The 18,460-nt window shown below is 45.9% G+C and overlaps 1 protein-coding gene across 1 annotated transcript; it reads left to right on the top strand.

Moving 5' to 3' along the window:
• Positions 1-1,837: 1,837 nt before the first annotated feature.
• Positions 1,838-17,217, top strand: apbb1ip (amyloid beta (A4) precursor protein-binding, family B, member 1 interacting protein; the record flags this gene model as incomplete). Its single annotated transcript, XM_080855154.1, has 13 exons — positions 1,838-1,912; positions 3,379-3,463; positions 3,953-4,245; positions 5,175-5,252; positions 7,600-7,759; positions 9,841-9,962; positions 10,953-11,027; positions 11,233-11,376; positions 12,163-12,273; positions 15,579-15,677; positions 15,800-15,911; positions 16,237-16,289; positions 16,495-17,217. The coding sequence occupies exons 1-13, from the start codon at positions 1,853-1,855 to the stop codon at positions 17,215-17,217; spliced, it is 2,115 nt and encodes a 704-aa protein (XP_080711280.1). The 5' UTR covers positions 1,838-1,852.
• Between the last annotated feature and the right edge of the window lie 1,243 nt (positions 17,218-18,460).

The raw sequence follows: 18,460 nt of genomic DNA, 5'->3' as shown, positions 1-18,460 counted from the left end.
TAGTCTAGAGTGGGATGGAGAGAGGGATGAAAGGAGAAGATGAGGAAGGAGGGGAAGGAGTGTGTTTGGAGACGGCTTAGAAGTGTGTGTGTGAGAGAGACAGAGATAAGGTGTGAGGGATGGTGAGAGAGAGAGAGAGGGAAGAGAGAGAGAAAGAGAGAGAGAGAAAGAGAGAGGGGGGAGGTGGGTACAGGAGGTGAGCTCCCTCTTGACATCCAGGCGAGATGATGTCACTGACCCCCTTATTAAACAGACAAATCCATCTTGGGTTTGGACTCCACAGCCCAGTGACATCATAACGTTTGCTCTATTAAACAGACCCCTGTATGCCTGTGTGGGACAGTGTCCATGGTTACTCCTTACTGGATGGGAAAAAAAAGCTGTCTTTTATTGTTGCTGTTATTGTTGTTGTTATTGTTGTTTTTGTTGTTGTTGTTGCTGTTGTTGTGGTTGTTGCTGTTGTTGTTGTTGTTGTTGCTGTTGTTTATGATGCTTTGGTAAACATGTTCTGCATGCTGGCAATGATATGCATTGGTTTGCTGTGTTAGAGGCTTTCTTCACGAAAAGCTCAACTGAACCTGATGACCTGAGGCGTACTGAGATGGGAGCGGAGGTGGATTCAAGGACGTGTGCATAATATTTCTGACAGAGGGTGGAGGATAATGACCATGGCATTACTGTCCACGCAGGGCAAGCAAAATAGCCTCATCTAATGCTTTCCTATATCCTGCTCGAAACATTCCACCAGATGAGAAATACACATCACTGCCATGATTTAAATGCATAATTAGAGATGGAGCATTTCCTGGGGCCCAAATGCCAATTAACATTCATCCACAGTACCTACTAATTAGCTGCACATCTTTCTGTTCCAATATCAATCAAAGACACCTAAACCTGCCAAATAAATACATGTGTGACGGATATGTACAAACACCAAGTCAACCAGGGCACTAAAGAAGCTCATTACCGCTTTGTGATTGTTGGTAAGAGTTAGAAGTCACTGAGAGACTGATCGTTTCCTGCGTGAGTAAGCTTTTGACAGGCCTACAAAATGCCTGACTATGTATTTATCTTACTTAAATGAACTTCGATAGTATCATTTGATTCATATCGTGGTTCTGTGGAAGTAACAGAGGACGTCATGTTGTAGTGTTTCTCGTGAAATAGGGTGTTTGCCACCATCTGCATGTTTCTTAAACTCGGAGCGGGATGTCGACACGCTACTGCATGTCCTGACAAAGAATGAACGCCTGGAAGAGTTATGCAAACCTCGCTCTTATCTCCTGTCTGTTCACAGGCACTTGTGCAATATGTTCTGCCTGTAGGCAAGGTATTTAGTACCATACCGCACTGCACTTGAATTAACCAATCACGAGAGATTGTCTGAAGAAACCAGCAAATCAGCAGAGTTTTGATCAAGTGAACCAAGCAAGCAAAGAACCTTGAAAGAGTTCATTACTTTATATTTGTTTATCTACCAAGTCTCTCACTGGAACATTGCTGTGCTATAATTATTCATTACAATTATTATATACGTCATTTCAGTTTAATTATAATGTCAAATGATGAAAATTGATTGACGGCAACAGATGGTGTTCTACCCATATTAACCGACTGCAGGGTGTGGATGCAGATCCAATTTAAACTGTTTCCACTCACCCGCATAACCACACACACACACACACCCACATAACCACTTCAGCATTTGTCTGTTTGTATGCACCCAAACCCAGCAACCTCTTCATTGGATGCCCCATGTCATTTGCACGATATTGTGTGAGGTTGCTGATGCCTGTGCCTGTGTGTGTGTGTGTGTGTGTGTGTGTGTGTGTGTGTCTGTCTCTTGCAGATGGATGACATAGACGCCATGTTCAGTGAGATGCTGGGGGAGATGGACCTCCTCACGCAGGTGAGTCCAAGTAGAAAATATCAACACATTCCAACAAACAAATCCAAAAGGAAAACACACAACTACAGTCCATCCTTCCGCAATGTGCAGCTATACCTCTGATGGGATTCTCTGCATGTTAAATAGACAGGTGTCAAAGAAGAGGACTCTTAATAGAAAAGCTGGATCCCTTGAGTCTTCCCTCTGAAGCAGAAATCTAAATATAATAATAACAACCAACTGGTCACTGAAAGCAACTACCACGGTCCTATTAACACAGAGAATTCAGAGCCGAATGCAGCATTAACAGCCAGTCATGAATTGCTGAGCTCTGTTTGACCGCGTTTCAGTCAGAGCAACTCAAACTATTTATGAACACGTCGATGCTATGACCTCGCAGTAGGCTTGGTCTAGTCAAAGCACGTCTGCTTTAACACTTTGCTGAAACTACTGCTGCTGCGAAATGTCGTAGCAAAGCAGTATGGACAGGTCTTAGACGAACCACAAGATATAGTTAGATGTACAGTAGCGGAGAGTGGATGTGGACGTGAGAACATTTCAGAAGACTGCGTCATCTTGTTGTCCATGGTGTTAATGTCCGTGTCCACTTCTGTAGTGGATCATAGGGAGCTCTGTGTGTCGGCAGGGGAGGTGTTTAGACATTTCACCTCTTTGTGAACCCTCAAGCAGTCCCACCCCCCACCAGGCCCAGAGGTAGCATAGCGAGACACACACACACACACACACACACACACACACACACACACCATAGCGAGAGAGCAGCTGTCACAACTAGCTCACCCTGCTAAATGACACAGATACCTTAAAATAAAACTCAACTGTAAAACATGGCATTAAAACCACTGATAGCGCCATGATGCACAGTTTAGAAATCAGCAAACACAGAGGCCTTTTAATTTGTATAACGTGCAAGAAGTTTATTTAATTAAATTGCATGTGGGTTACATTTTTGAGATGCCATTGTCATGTAGAACATTTTTATTTGTCTGGTGAAGTCAAAAATGTGTAAAGCTGGAATCGACTTGTTCCATGGTAGGCCTGTTTAGTTACTTCCTATCTTTAATAATACATGCACTTTTAGTTATTAATGTCTATTTAGTTCATGCTTTGACCTTTTGCTGTTTTTTTTTTATTTGAAATAGAATTAGACTTTGAATGTCAGAATATGAATATTAACAGTGTGGGAAAGGGAAGTGGATAGCCTCAGCAGACTAGACTTTGCATACATGTGTTTGTCTTGGTCGAATTTGACTTAAAAAGGCAGCCAGCATATGCAGGTTAATTTGACTATGAATCAGACAGCTCATATTAATGGCAGAGCCCACTGCTACACTCACCATCTCAGACAATATCTCTGGTTGTCCGGAGAGTTCCTGTTATTCTACTGCTAAACAGTTATAATGTCTTTGGTCTTGTGATCTCTGTCTCATTGTTCCTCACCCCCCCACCCCACCCCACCCTTACAGAGCCTCGAATTTGAAATATTGCCTCCAGAGCCTCCCCCTAGCACCGCCATGGAAATGAACATCGGTTCCGTCGGCTTTACAGATGGTAAGCAGAGGTTGCTGTGAAAGTGCAGGTCTCTGTACACTGTGTTTTGTGTTTAATTACCCTCAACTTCCCCAACTGTTATGGACGTGTTAACAACTATGTGCAATGGTATTGTACGGTTAAATGACTGTGAACAGGTAAGTAAATGATACTCATAATAATTGGGCATTTGCGATCAGATATGTGGAGTTACTACTGCCATTGAATGAGGAAGGCCCTTTGTTGACCCTATAGTCATACAGTAGCTTTTCTGTTACTGTTGTCCTGGTAATTAAAAGTAATGTACATCATGATTTAGTTTGCTTGTTGTGGTATATTGTAATGATAGCCTATGCCACAAATGTGTCTATGTATCTATGACTTATTCATCTAATTACCCTGTTTAGGCAGAGGCTAACTGATTAAATCAAAAAATACGTTTCATATTAAAAAGTTTTTGTCCTTCATCACGTATCGGTTTCTAACCTCGCTCCCTTGTGGTGTGTCAAGCATCTCTGCATGAGCTGGAGGATAATGACCTTGACGCTCTCATGGCTGACCTGGTGGCCGACCTGAATGCCACCGAGGAGAAGATGGCCGCTGAGAGAGGCATGTCCAAAAGTGCCACTTTGCCAACCCCGACCGTGAACGACTTCAGCTTCCCCTCCCCCACAGCAGCCCCTGCCTTCACACCCACTTCCACCTCCACCTCGTCCTCCGCCTCTGCCTCCACCTCATCACCAGTGGAGCCCGCCGCCTCCACCTCACCCCTTCCACCCCCCCAGACCTCCAAGCCATCAAAGGCAAGTCACTGCCCTCCATCTCTGCCCACACAGACCCAAACTATAACCCAGCCACCAGCACCGAGAGTCTCAGAACAGCACCAAATCTGCCCCCGAATTTGTGTTGTGACTTTGCAAAAAGTTTCTTTGTGAACATGCTCTGAACCTTTAGCCTGTCATATGCAGCTCAAAGTAGTCAAAGAACAAGTATGTAGAGACCTGCCAATCAGATAGCTTGAATAAACCCAAATACAATGGAATCAGTCTCTGAGCATCAGACATATTAAACCCAATAGACGAGCAAACAGACGAGCAAACAGTGCCAGGCAAAGGGTGTTGAGGCATAGTGTGTGTGTTTGTGTGTGAGAATGTGTGTGCTTCTGAGTGTGTATGTGAACATTTGTGTGCGTCTGAGTGTGTATGTGAAAATTTGTGTGTGAGAAAGTGTGTGTGTGTGAGAAAGAGAGAGTGTGTGTGTGCGTCTGAGTGTGTGTGTGTGTGAGAATGTATGTGTGAGAAAGGGGTTGAGGTGGCAACTTCTGCAGACTAGACTAGACTGTGATGGAGCTGATCGTCTGGAAGCCATCGGACATTCATCGAACGACAGGAGGCAAAGAGAGAAACATGTCCGCACCAGCAGCAAACGTTTGACATGTGTTTTACTGGACCGTTACCTCATCATGAGGTACAGAGCAGGGAAATCAAGTCCCCGGAGTGTCTGACGTTCCAAGGTCGTCTTCATCTCTTCAGTCTTACAGAGACACATGTGCACATATGGAGCCCCATGTTTTTGTGAGATAATGTACACAAACGACACGAACCTTAGACTGGACGAGCACGAGGCGGCTCATCCATCCATATTGTTGTGCTGTAACTGACTTTTCTCTACTGTTCTGTCAATGTGGACAGTGAGTGAGTGAGTATGTATACGTTTATGTGTTATCCTGCAGGAGGAAATTGAAGCCCAGTTGAAAGCAGACAAAATCAAACTAGCGCTGGAGAAGCTGAAAGAAGCCAAAGTGAAGAAGGTGAGAGATGGTTTCCCTGCACGCACGCCATTCTAGCCCTGAGAGATGGCTTTCCTACACGCACGGCACTCTAGCCCTGTAGAAGGAGAGAGATGGCTTTCCTACATGCACGGCATTTTAGCCCTGTGCCGTTTTGGAGAAGCATCCACAGATAGATGCTGAAGAGTTTGTTTGCAATGTGTCTGTTTGTGTCAGCAAGGCTCTGCTAGGGGAATACTTCTGAGACAGCCGCAAAGCTCCAACTCTCTCTTCCCCTGTTCCCTTTTACGTCAATAAAAAAGATAAGATAGAAAAAACTGTCTGAAAAAAAATAACCAATGTCTGCCAGTATCACCCCAACAACAAGAAGAAAAACAAAACAGAGAATACACACAAGTTTCCCTGCATAGCTCCAATTGTGGACAGTTTCACATCTTCAAAACTGTGGAGTAGAAACCACAGGCCCTTGTGGCTCGGGTCCAAAGCCCGCTGGAGGAAAGAGTGTCCCGGTGGGACATTCTGCTCATCGCTCCCCTCCTTTGATCCCCAACTTCGGACGAGTTTAACAGCACGACAGAGAGACGCCTGTGATTGGAGATTGTAGAGAGATTAGAAAAATACCATAGACTAGACACAACCCTAGACTGTAGGATCCCCCGACTGATGGAGTTGTGATTATCACATCACGTCTTCTCAAATTGATTGATGCAATCCGATTGGTGTAAAGAGAAAAAAGTGTATAACTGAGGGATAAGGACCCTACCAAAAACAAGAAGGTGTATGTACATGCAACCTTAAGACTGAGATAAGGAGAGCGAGAGAGGAAGAGAGAAACTGGGTTGTTGTTTTAGACAGGCAGTGAGGAAGGGGAGACAGAAAAGGACGTTTCTGTGGCCACTGTGGTTTGTACTGCTCTGCTCTGGGGTGCTGTTGACAGTGATACCCAGCCCTCCCCCCCGGCGTTATTCTTGGACCTGCCTGGAAGGCAGTTAAAAAAGGACAGAGAGAAAGAGAGTGGGGGAAATAGAGAGGAAGAATAATTTTTATTCTCCGCCGCTTATGAAGACCTCTCGGTGCCAGACGGCAGGAAACGGGAGTCTTTGACGGCAGGAAGCCAGGCAGGGTCCCACGGGGAGTTTCACGCTCCATCTCTGTCTCCTCTCATTGGGGGGTTTACGGGGGGTTTTGTCTGCAGCCCGTCTCAGCCTCTGGCTCCACGAGATAAATGGATGCCACTGAAACGGATCATCCTCAGAAACGGAAGGGGGCTTAGAGCAATGAAACGTTTTTATTTTTCTCTTCACCTGTACTCCAGTAGCAAGCTCAAGTATGCATCATGAGCGGCACGACTTTCTCAACGGTTTTGATATTCGCGTGGGGCGCAAAAAAGCATACAATCTTGAATTTCTTGAATATATCTCGGAAAGTAAAGGTTTTACAGTTTAGCAATCTTTAGAGTATATATGCGTAATCCAGTCATTTTGAGAAGAAATTCAAGTTAGCATAAGCTGAGATACAGATGTGCTGGATGGACACGAATGCGCGCTAAAAGGGCGTGGCAAAATCTTGATGTACGCTCGGCTTACAGTAAACAACAGCACCCTAGTTTTGTTCCTCAGGGTCAAATTAGCCAGAAACCGTTGAGAAAAGTTTTTCCACTTACAGTATAATGCATATTCAACTTGAGTCTGCTACTGGAGTACTTTTTGCACCCCACGCGAATATCAACACATGGATTTTTCTCGAGTATCTCGAAAAGTAAAGGTTTTAGAGCTTAAAACCCTTCATAGTGCATATATAAACATGCATATTCTGGTCCTTTTGAGATCAAACTCAAGTGTCTTCTACGACCTTCAGAAGCTGAGCTACAGATGCGCTGGACAGACGCGTATGCTCGCTGAAACGGCGTGGCAAAAACACGATGTTCGCTCGGGTTACAGTAAACGACAGCACCCTACTTATGTTCCTCATGGTCAAATTAGCCAGGAACCGTTGAGAAAAGTCGTGCCACTCATAACGCAAACTCAACTTGAGCCTGCTACTCCAGTACTGTGCAAATCACACTCCACTTCACATGTGGTTTTGGCTTTGTGTGTGTGCGTGTGTGGCTGTGTGGCTGTGTGTGTGTGTGTGCGTGTGTGGCTGTGTGGCTGTGTGACTGTGTGTGTGTGTGTGTGTGTGTGTGTGTGCGTGTGTGTGTGTGCGTGTGTGGCTGTGTGTGCGTGTGTGGCTGTGTGTGTGTGTGCGTGTGTGTGTGTGTGCCTGTGTGGCTGTGTGTGTGCGTGTGTGGCTGTGTGCGTGTGTGGCTGTGTGTGTGTGTGTGTGTGTGTGTGTGCGTGTGTGGCTGTGTGTGCGGGTGTTTATGCAGCTGGTGGTGAGGGTGGAGATGAGCAATGGCAGCTCGAAGACACTGATGGTGGATGAGAGACAGACGGTCAGAGACGTGCTGGATAACCTGTTTGAGAAAACCCACTGTGACTGCAACATCGACTGGTGCCTATGTGAAACCAGCCCAGACCTGCAGACCGGTAGGACTGGCAAAAGACACCCACACACACACACACACACACACACACACACGCACACACGCACACGCGCACACACGCACACACGCACACATGCACACTCACACACTCACACACACACATACATGCACATACACAGCAAGGGTGTCATAATGAAGTGGCATATACACAAACTCACACGCAAAGTTTCATTTAGATGCTTGGGTTTCACTTCAGCCCAGATTACAAAATGCAACAAAGTGTGTTTTTACTGGCAAGTCAACATATTCCCTGCCCAAAAAAACACACATGCTCCCCTTCCCCTTCTGATGTTTATTGTTTATAGATATTTGTTTTGTGTATATAATCACATATTATACACCCAACCCAAATGCTTTGGCAATACTGTAGAACGTTTGGTCATGCCAATAAAGCTTCTTTTGAATTTGAATTTGAGAGAGAGAGAGAACGGAAGACAGAGACAGTGAGACAGAGAGAGAGAGAAAAAGACAGAGAAAGAGAGACAGAGAAAGAGAAAGAGAGACAGAGAGAGAGACTGCAGGTGGGTTTAATTTACAGTGTCCGACACTGTCAGTCATCCTGCCTGTCAGGAAGAAACTGGTCACTACTCCTCTGATCTCAGTCCCCAGCCTCTCCTTATTCTCCACAGCTGCTGGAGAACACTGGCAGCTCCCTCCCCATCTGTGTGCTCTATCTCTGGACTTCTCCCGCACATTTTAGATTGAAGTCTTATGAACCGAATTACTAAGCCCACCAGTACACTACTAGCCAATAATTAGGCCAAACTTCGGTTTGAAGTTAACTTTGCAGTAAAAAAAAATCTTCACTAATAACGGTATGAATTTTGCCTCGAGTTGGCATCCTTTGGCGAAGATGGCTTACCCCTGTGTGGATCAACGCCGTCAGTACATTGGCCTGTTAACATTGATGGTGCTTGTCACACCTACGCATGCGGTGCAGCCAGCTCCTGTTCAAAGGTCTCCTACTGGGCTGGCTGGCTGGCTGGCTGCCTGTCACGGTTTAAGCCCACCACGCGCGAAGCCGCAGGCCACCAGCGGACGCTTGCTACCTCACCTCCATAAAGTTAATCAGAGGAAAGAGCCTTCAAAGTATGTGGCGGACATGGTGGAGCTGACATGAAAGACGGAGTGTGATACTTGTGCGTCTGGGTGGGCGCTTGGAATGAGTGTGTGTGTGTGTGTGTGTGTGTGTGTGTTGAGGCCCACCGGCTTGGCAGACAGACCAGCCTTTGAGCTTCGGCAGTGGGAGTCTTTCAGCTTTACATGCTCATTACATTTCAGGATGCTGGAATCACTGACCATGTAATTACTGCAGTAGCGTAGCCTGGCTGAGGTCTGTATCGAGTACTGTAAATGAGACCGCAAATCTGCTGGAGATGTGGGCAGTGTGTGTGTGTGTGTGTGTGTGTGTGTGTGTGTGTGTGTGTGTGTGTGTGTGTGTGTGTGTGTGTGTGTGGTGTGGGTGTGTGTGTGTGTATAGTGTGTGTGTGTGTGTGTGTGTGTGTGTAGTGTGTAGTTTGTGTGTGTATGGAGATGTGGGCAGTATGGGATTTGTCAGTCCATGAAATGGACCGGAAGCGGTGGAATGGGTGGATGAGAAACCAGACTTGGAACCACATCCATATATCTTCACGAGCGCGTTGCCTCCTACGTTATCTCCAATTTGAATCAATTCGGTCTGGTCCGCAGAAACAATGCAGCCTTGATTGTATCTTCCCCCTGTACTGCAATGAAATGAGTCAACCGCAGTGGAATTAATCCAAGCTATTTTTTTTTGGTTTACCACACTGAAGCATGTTTTTTTCTCAAATAATCTGAGGGAGGCCAATAAAAAAGATCCCCTTCCTAATCTGATTATCCCATGGGGGCCCATGAGTCTGAGGAAACCAGTGTATGTGTGTGTGTGTGTGTGTGTGTGTGTGTGGCCTAGTTTTTTTTCCATGAGTCTGAGGAAACCAGATTAGGATCTGACAGGAGTGTGAACTCTCTGTGTGTGTGTATGTGTGTGTTTGTGTGTGTGTGTGTGTGTGTGTGTGTGTGTGTGTGTGTGTGAACTCTCCACAGAGAGGGGCCTGGAGGACCACGAGCACATGGTGGAGCCGCTGTCGGCATGGACGCGTGACAGCGAGAACAAAGTGCTGTTTCAGCAGAGGGAGGACAAGTACGCCATCTTCAAAGACCCTCAGGTGAATCCTCTTACTGTGGCGGCATCTGATTGGCTGTAATTAACGGGAGTTCTCCTGCTCAGATTGTAGTCTTGTTGTTGTTGATAGTCCTGTCTCGTGGAGTAGCTTCACACATATGGTGCTGTGACTTTAACTACATCTACATTTGGTAATTTAGCAGACGCTTTTGTCCAAAGTGACGTACAAGGGATAGAACAGTCAAGCTAAGAGCAATTAAAACCTGGTGTAACAACAATAAATACCACTTTACATAAGAAATAGAAAAATGACATAGAAAAAAAAGAAGTGTAGGAATGTAACTGCTGAAGCGCAAGTTAAGCACTAGTCAAGGTGCCAGTTAGGAAGGGAGGTGCTTTCTGAAGAGTTGAGGTCTTCAAAAGCTTCTTGAAGGTAGAGAGGGACGCCCCTGCTGACCCTAACTGACAGCACAGCCTGTTTGCAGACAAAAACAAACATACCACTCAGATGAAAATGTATTGGTAGACTGGGTCTCTCACAATAGTCCAGCCGGCTGAACGGAGAGCTGGTGGCCATTTGTCTTGGCCCTCCTTTTTGTTTTTGGATAAAATTAAACTCAGTCATAGTTTTCGTCCCGAGCCGTCCCAGTTTGTCCACTGATTGAACACAGAAACTCCAGACACAGGCCCATATGTCTTAGGTGCACATGCATCAGGTCAGGCAGACCCATAGACACAGTGGGGTTTTGTGATGTTTATTATTACAGCTTGGGCCATCATAATCTCTGGGAATTAATGCTTGTACGGACTGCTGGCAGGGAAAAGTTTTTCATTAGATAAGAGCATTGTGCGGAAAACGTGAGATGTCTTGATGTGGGGACACACTGACAGTGTTCTTTAGAACCGGGGAACCGGGCTGTCAGAATGGGTCAGGTCCGCGTTATCAGAATCCATTTATTCACACAGACAGTTTAAGAGGTCTGGAATCTGTCTCTGCGAGACCTAACATATTTAAATATACGTGTCTCTGCAGAATTTTTATCTCTGGAAGAAGGATAGGAATACGCTCAAGGACATGAAAGAAAAAGAGAAAGAGATGCTGTTGGAGGTGAGTCATCAAACTGATATTACAGCTCAGGGCAATGCTGTGTGTGTGTGTGTGTGTGTGTGTGTGTGTGTGTGTGTATGCGTGTGTTGAGGCGTGTGTGTGTAGGCGCGCGTGTGTGTGTGTGTGTGTGTATGCGTTCTTCACCGTCTCTCTCCACACACTCTCATGTGTGTGTGTGTGTGTGTGTGTTTGTGTGTGAGTGCAGGAGAACTTCTGTGGGACCTCCATCATCGTGCCGGACCTTGAGGGGCTCCTCCATTTGAAGGAGGATGGGAAGCGCTCCTGGAAGCCTCGCTTCTTCCTGCTGAGGGCGTCTGGAATGTATTACGTTCCCAAAGGGAAAACCAAGGTCAGCATGCTGATCAGAGTAAACCCCAGACACACACACACACACACACACACACACACATGCAGACGCAGACGCAGACGCAGACGCAGACACAGACACAGACACGCAGACGCAGGCGCAAACGCAAACGCGGGCATGGCCCGGGCATGGGCACAGACACACACACACACGCAGATGCAGACGCAGACGCAGACAGAGGCGCAGCACAGACGCAGACGCAGACGCAGACGCAGACGCAGACACAGACACAGACACACACACACACACACACAGCTACATGGCCTACTCAGTAAGTTAAGAGTAAACAGCAGCCATGACACACACACAGACATGTAACCACCCATGCACACACACACACAAATCACAATCAAATACATTTAGTGGGTGATCAAATGCAACCAGACCCCCTGCCCGCTTTTTTGAAAAATGAGGCACGGAGAGAGGGGAGGTTAAAAAGACAAAAAAAGAAACTTGAGCAAATATTGGCTCAATGTCAACTCAAACCCTTAGCGGAACGGCCAATTACACCCGTCCTCCTGTGTTTACCTTCTCCTCCAACATCCATCCCCCAGTTCCCTCAAGCCATCTAAAAATACGCCTCCGCCAGGGGCACCCCTGCAAACTGCCTCCTATCACGCAACGGATCTCAATGGCAGCTCAGTGTCCATAAATATGCCCGTCCAGGTCTGCTGGGTATGGCTGTGAAAAGGGAAATGTCTTTACTTTGTGTAACCTCCGGGTTGTGCTGGTTTTAACTGTCCACTGTCTTTTTTTAATCTTTTTCAGACGTCCCGTGATCTGGTGTGTCTGGTGCAGTTTGATAACGTGAACGTGTACCTTGGCAAAGATTACAAGAACAAGTACAAGGCCCCGACTGACCACTGCTTCCTGCTCAAGGTGAGTGTGTGGTAGCTGACTACTGCTCCCTGCTCAAGGTGAGTTTGTGGTAGCCAGAGGCGGATATCCCGGGGGGGACAGGGGGACGTCTCACATAAAGTTGTCCCCCCAACAATCATTGTAAATATAATTCTGCACGGACATGTCCTCTTTTTCGAGACCTAAAAAAATGCGTCCGGTAGGAATTCCAAAAACGGCCAGGGATTTTGCCTTGCCGGACATTTGTGTTCTTCTGTGTATTTTAGAAATCGTCGCAGGAGGAGGGGGCGGGGTCATCTGCAATTTTCCTGTGTGCCCCCCCAGTACTCTCTGAAATTTGACCGTGTATTGTCCCCCCCTACAACGGAATGGGATCTCCACCGCTGGTGGCAGCTGTTGGATGGTCTTTATCACACTTCACTGCTTGGTTTCATCGAAACACCATAGTACCAAATTAGATATCATCGAAACAATATCAACAAAACCAAAACGTTTGCACTAAATAAATCAGCTAGCTCGGTTGTCTTTAGAAGCTAATCAGTTCCCCGAAAAGTTATTGTCAAAGTCGTTGCATTTATATTTATCTTTCTACATGAACCAATGAACCACATCATGGGTGTGCTTTAGAGCCTCTGGGGAAACCCTAGCAATGTTTTGCGAGCCTAGCAGGACTATTTCAGAGAATGGGGAACCACAGCATTCTGGGTAGAGTTATATTTAATGTTTAAATTCCCTTCGGCTCAAAAAGATTCTCTGTAGGAAATGTACAAGTTGTAAAACATGATTTAAAAGGCTGCTAGTCTCCCCCTTTGTAGCAGAAGGCCACCATGAATGGTTCAGATAAAACTAAAGTAAGTAAGACGAAAGCTAAAAAGGTAGACCTCTCCGTGGTTACCGTGTTATACCACTCGCTGCGAAACTCATGAGGGGACCACAGAGCAATGAGTCAGTGATTTTGAGATCTGCAAACCATTACTAAGACTCTTGCCAAGCATGCAACACGTGCACAGTCAGAATAGTCATTATACATAATCTATACAAAAACCCTTGCATTTACAATTGTAAATGATCCACTAAGGCCTGTCAGTTGTCTCCTCACGTTCACCTCATTGGTCAAGTGCGTAAAATGAGCCAGGGGCACATAGTCTGCTAGTAGCACGAGCTAGTCCCTTGGTTATGTTATTATTATGGTCATTGTTAGAAGGCTAAACATTTGATTACATAGATGCATTTTGTAACTTTTTTGTGTTTTAACTTCCTCCTAATCATAATGGCTACATGGTCAAGGTGAATTCCATTGTTTTGGAGCAGCTAGCTCTGTCACAGTGTGGTAACTGACGGTGCTGACTCTCAGAAGAGATATGAAGCCAAACTGTTGAGGAGTTAGGGGATCTGAAACTTTTCTCTCCATCCCCTTGTGTCTTTTACTTTCTGTGGTCCTGGGAAGTCTTGAATCAGCGCTCAGCACAAGGCTGGGTGTAAAAAAAATCAAGACGAAGAGGTCAGGCGAGTGCCTGGGCTGGAACACTTTTGACTGAACAATTTTTAGCCCCTCAAGGCTAGGACAAAATACAGCTAGGAAGACAAAAGAGGGGAGGGATGGAGAGAAATAGAGAGAGAGAGAGAAAATAACTCAGCTGATGGTAAAGTCAGCGATGATCTCAACCAGCTCTGTTTCTCACATAGTCTAGCACGTCTTCAAGAGAAGTCCCCCTAGCAACAGCCATTGGCCATCTGTGTAGAGAGATGGAGGCAGCAAGAATGAGGCAGACACACGAGCAATGTATCCAAATGACGACCGCCATCTTAAGTTTAACAGCTATATTCTCTGTAACAGACACTCTCATTCTTGCTCTCCCTTGCTCTCTCACACACACACACGCACAGACACACACACACACACACACACACACACACACACACACACAGTTCATCCAAAAATCAGGTCCCATTTGTCAAACCGTAGCTCCATCTCACCTTCCTGGGGTCACGTCAAAGCCAGATTGCTTCAAGGTGTGTGAATGTGTGTCTGCTCCACGTCTGTTGTCCCTAATGCACAGTAATTATTGTAATGACTAGCCTCAAAGAGGAGCTGAATGACTACCATTTGAAGTTGTGGCACGATGACCACGGCAGCTGTGGTCGATTCACTTCTCTAATGAGGGCTTTACAGTAGTTGGTGGAAAATGTGTTCATTTTCGGGCAGGAGGTAATTGGCCCCGCAATAGCAACAGCGTCCGTGTGGTGAGAAGTCTCTCTCCCTTTTTCTGTGCCGGGGAGAAACTTAATTTCACTACGCCACCTATTGGTTATACTCTAGAAAACTTGAGAAAATGCCAGCGCAGCCCAGTGTATAGTGGTCTAGTGTGCGGTCAGAATAAAAAAAAGTCTCCAAACGTCTTGAGAGAATAACAGATCAGCAATGACCTCATGTTCGGTGTTCTGAAAAGCCTTGAGAAGCATCCAGGAAAACCGAATCCGTCATCCGCTGGCACTGGCAAACAATTCCATGATTCTATCAGCCAGAGGTGCATCAGATCACTTCAAACTCAAACGTCAACAGTGCGTTGTTCTTTTTCAGGCACCTGCATTCCGTCTGCTCAGTACCAGCTTTCTTTGATTAACTCAATCTAGAATGAGAGCGGAGAGTCATTGCAGCCTATTACAGACACAAGCAGCCTGAGGGCTTAATATCTGTAATGAGTTATGTGTCCATGCTGACGTGATATGCTGGTTTTAGTTGAATGTGTTCAGTTCAAAACAATATGATCTGAGCTGGTGATCTACACACACTCGTACATAAACACATGCACACACAAAGTAAACACTGCCATATATTTTTCCACGGTGCGTTTACACGAGCCCATGCATGCCTTCATTCCAACATGTCTACATACCCCTCTCTGCCCCTTCTCACCGCGTGTGCACACATTCTTGTATGCATATATTTTAAATGTGTGCCCAAATAGAAGCATGCATGCATACATGTTAAAACACAGAGAGAGAAAGAGAGAGTGAGTTTGCAGAGTGTTAGAAGAGTCATTGCAGCCTATTACAGACACAAGCAGCCCGAGGGCTTAATATATGTCATCTGTTTTGTTTACATGTTAAGACACAGAGAGAGAGAGAGAGAGAGAGAGAGAGAGAGAGAGAGAGAGAGAGAGAGAGAGAGAGAGAGAGAGAGAGAGAGAGAGAGAGAGAGAGAGAGTGAGTTTGCAGAGTGTTAGAAGACGGGTTTAAAAAAGATGTGTGTGGGTTGAGTGATTTTGGTTCTCTAAAACAAAGACATTTGTGGAGACTAATCCTGGAGTTTCTTTCCCTCATAGCACCCACAGATCCAAAAGGAATCCCAGTACATTAAGTACCTGTGCTGTGATGATGAGTGGACTATGACACTTTGGGTGACAGGAATCCGCATTGCAAAGGTGGGTACTCTGTAGGTGTGGCAACAGGTAACCGGTAACAGCTTTAAAGTATAAATAATAAAAGGTCTTTCTATAGAGTTTTCACTGCTGAGGTTCATTGACTTGTTCGTCTGGTTTTATAGTATGGAATGACACTTTATGAGAACTACAAAACTGCAGTCAAGAAAACCTCTTCAGCATCATGGACGGACATCGTCACCTCCAACGCATCCACCCCATCGCCAACTCAAAAAGGTTGAGAATACGCATCAACTTTACAGAAACATATCATATAATAACATATAAAAACATATAACATTATTATGATGATATAATATGTAATGACATACAATACTTAATCCATCTTTGCATTGGATGGTAATATCAACCATTTAATAACCCCCCCTAAAATAGTACTTCATTGTATGGCTTTTTGACTTTTTTGGCATTTTAACATTGCACTCCGACAGTATAAGCATATGGTACAAAAGTCTATTCAGTACATTTACCTGGGTATTTAACACACTTGCCTGGGTAGTTAACGCACTTAATTCATCTCCCTCTTGTCTTTCTATTGCAGCTAAAGCAGCCAATGGTCATGCTCCAAAGCCTGCTCAAGATCCAGCTCCTACGGTACGGCAACGCAACTTAGCCAATCTAACTCCCAAAGATACTGATGTCAAATACTACAATCATGTCAAATAAACCTCTCATTCACATTTATTTAGATAATGTAATAGAAAGAAACCAGAGATGGACTTCACTGAAATGTTTTGATCTCACTTGTCATTGCTGCTTAGTAGTAAATATGTCTGAATGTGTCTAATCTTTTTTTAAGGCTCCCAGCAACCAGTCATCTTTTCCACCACCTCCACCTCCACCTCCGGTAGGCATCCTGCCTCCACCTCCTCCAGACCCAGGGCTGCCCCCTCCTCCACCTGCCTCCATGCTGGCCAAAGGCTCCCTCCCACCACCACCACCATCTTTCAGCATGGGTGGAAGCTTCCCTCCACCCCCCATGGATGACCTACCACCCCCTCCGCCCCTAGACGACGATGAGGTAGAGATGCCCCCAGACTTCATGCCCCCACCACCCCCTCCAGCTATGGGCTTTCCATCTCCACCCCCTCCAGCCATGGGCTTCCCATCTCCACCCCCTCCCGCCAGGGGCTTCCCCTCTCCATCTCCAGGGGGTAGGCCGCCCCCTCCCGCCAGGGGCATGCCCTCTCCATCTCCTGGGGGTAGGCCGCCCCCTCCGGCCAGGGGCATGCCCTCTCCAACTCCTGGTGGTAGGGCACTGCCTCCGCCACCCTCAGGCCGCACTCTCCCCACCCCACCTCCACCCGTGTCCCTGGCCACTGGCTCTTCTGAGGGCTCTCTGCCCCCTCCGCCGCCGCCGCCACCCCCTCCTCCACCCGCAGCGATGGCCCCCCGCCCTATGGTCAGGAAAGCCGGCCCGCCCCCACCCAAGAGGACTACGCCTGTCTCTGCAGCACCCTCTGGTGGTGATTTAATGAATGAACTAATGCTGGCAATGCAGAAGAAACGTACTCCGCAGTAGCGCCAGTCCTCTTTTCCCCATTTTCACCTTTAAATAGGACTCCTCATTCCTACATCGCTTCAGTAACTATTGGATTAGTTTAGTCATGGACATCCTGGGACATAAGGGGCTGCTTGGCTTGGCTTGTTCTAACACAGTAGCACAAGAAAAATGGAAACTGTAAACACATTGAGTCTTCCAGTAAAGGACTCTTATGTTTTAAAAGCCCTCCTTTTTCAACTGATTCTACAAATCAACTTCTGCCTGGACAATTGCAATGATGTATTACTAATACTGAGCAAATCCTTGCCTTGGGTTCTTCTTTGGAAATGGCTGAAGAGCCTTTTTGTCTTGAGTAAAACGTAAGTCACTAGTAATGCTAAAGTAGTGCTTAGCTAAACCCAAGAAGCTCTAGTGCTCCTGTAAACATTGCAATCCCATGGGACTTTAAGTGTGTTCTGCTCTTGTTGACAATAGTTTGTATTATACAACAATGAAATAATTACCAATTGTGGGAGTGTATATACTATTTTTCCAACTGTGCATATAACTACTGATGGGAAATGACCACGTCTGTGTTTTACATAAGGCGCTTTTCCACTGCAGAAACTCGGGACACTTCCCAGGTGGCGCGAAGGTTTACCGGATCAGCCCCCTAATCGGCCCTTTCAGCCCCTCTGTTTCCAAGGCGGTGTAGGGTCCACTACACGTGACATGTCAGTTCCGAGAACTACACAATAACAATGTTTCCATCACCAACAGTAGACTGCTAAAGCAGATAATTTCTAGATAATGTTAGGGTTACCCCAAAATGTATTTTTAAATAAAACAGATGACATTAATTGTTTATGAGCTTATATGTTTTATTCTGGTGCCCCAATAAAGGGAAGTGTTATATCCTCCTTTCCGGAAATAAAGGGTAAAATAAGCATTAGGCTAAAACACAGTTTCTCACCCTGATTTACCAGCCTTCTTGAAATGGTTAAGTTATGCAAAAACTGACCACTGTTGGCAAAAAATGTCTACATTATGTGTCAGCCAAACACAAAAGGTCATGACACAGCACTCATGGTCATGTCACAACCCTGCTCCCCCCAATGTCCCAGAAAATGTGCATCTGTCCATTTGACTTTCCCAGCACCTTTGCCTAGTAAGCAGTACTGACTGATATCCCTGAGACAGCAATAAAAGTGCATCCAGAGTAGAGGTCCTCCTTTTTAACCTTTGACCTGGTGACCTCCGTCCAGGGATTAAAGCAAAAGAA

Source organism: Sprattus sprattus (assembly GCF_963457725.1).
Source record: "Sprattus sprattus genome assembly, chromosome: 17".
NCBI lineage: Eukaryota > Metazoa > Chordata > Actinopteri > Clupeiformes > Clupeidae > Sprattus > Sprattus sprattus.
The sequence above is the reverse complement of the archived record's forward strand: the minus strand, read 5'-3'. Positions and strand labels throughout refer to the sequence as shown.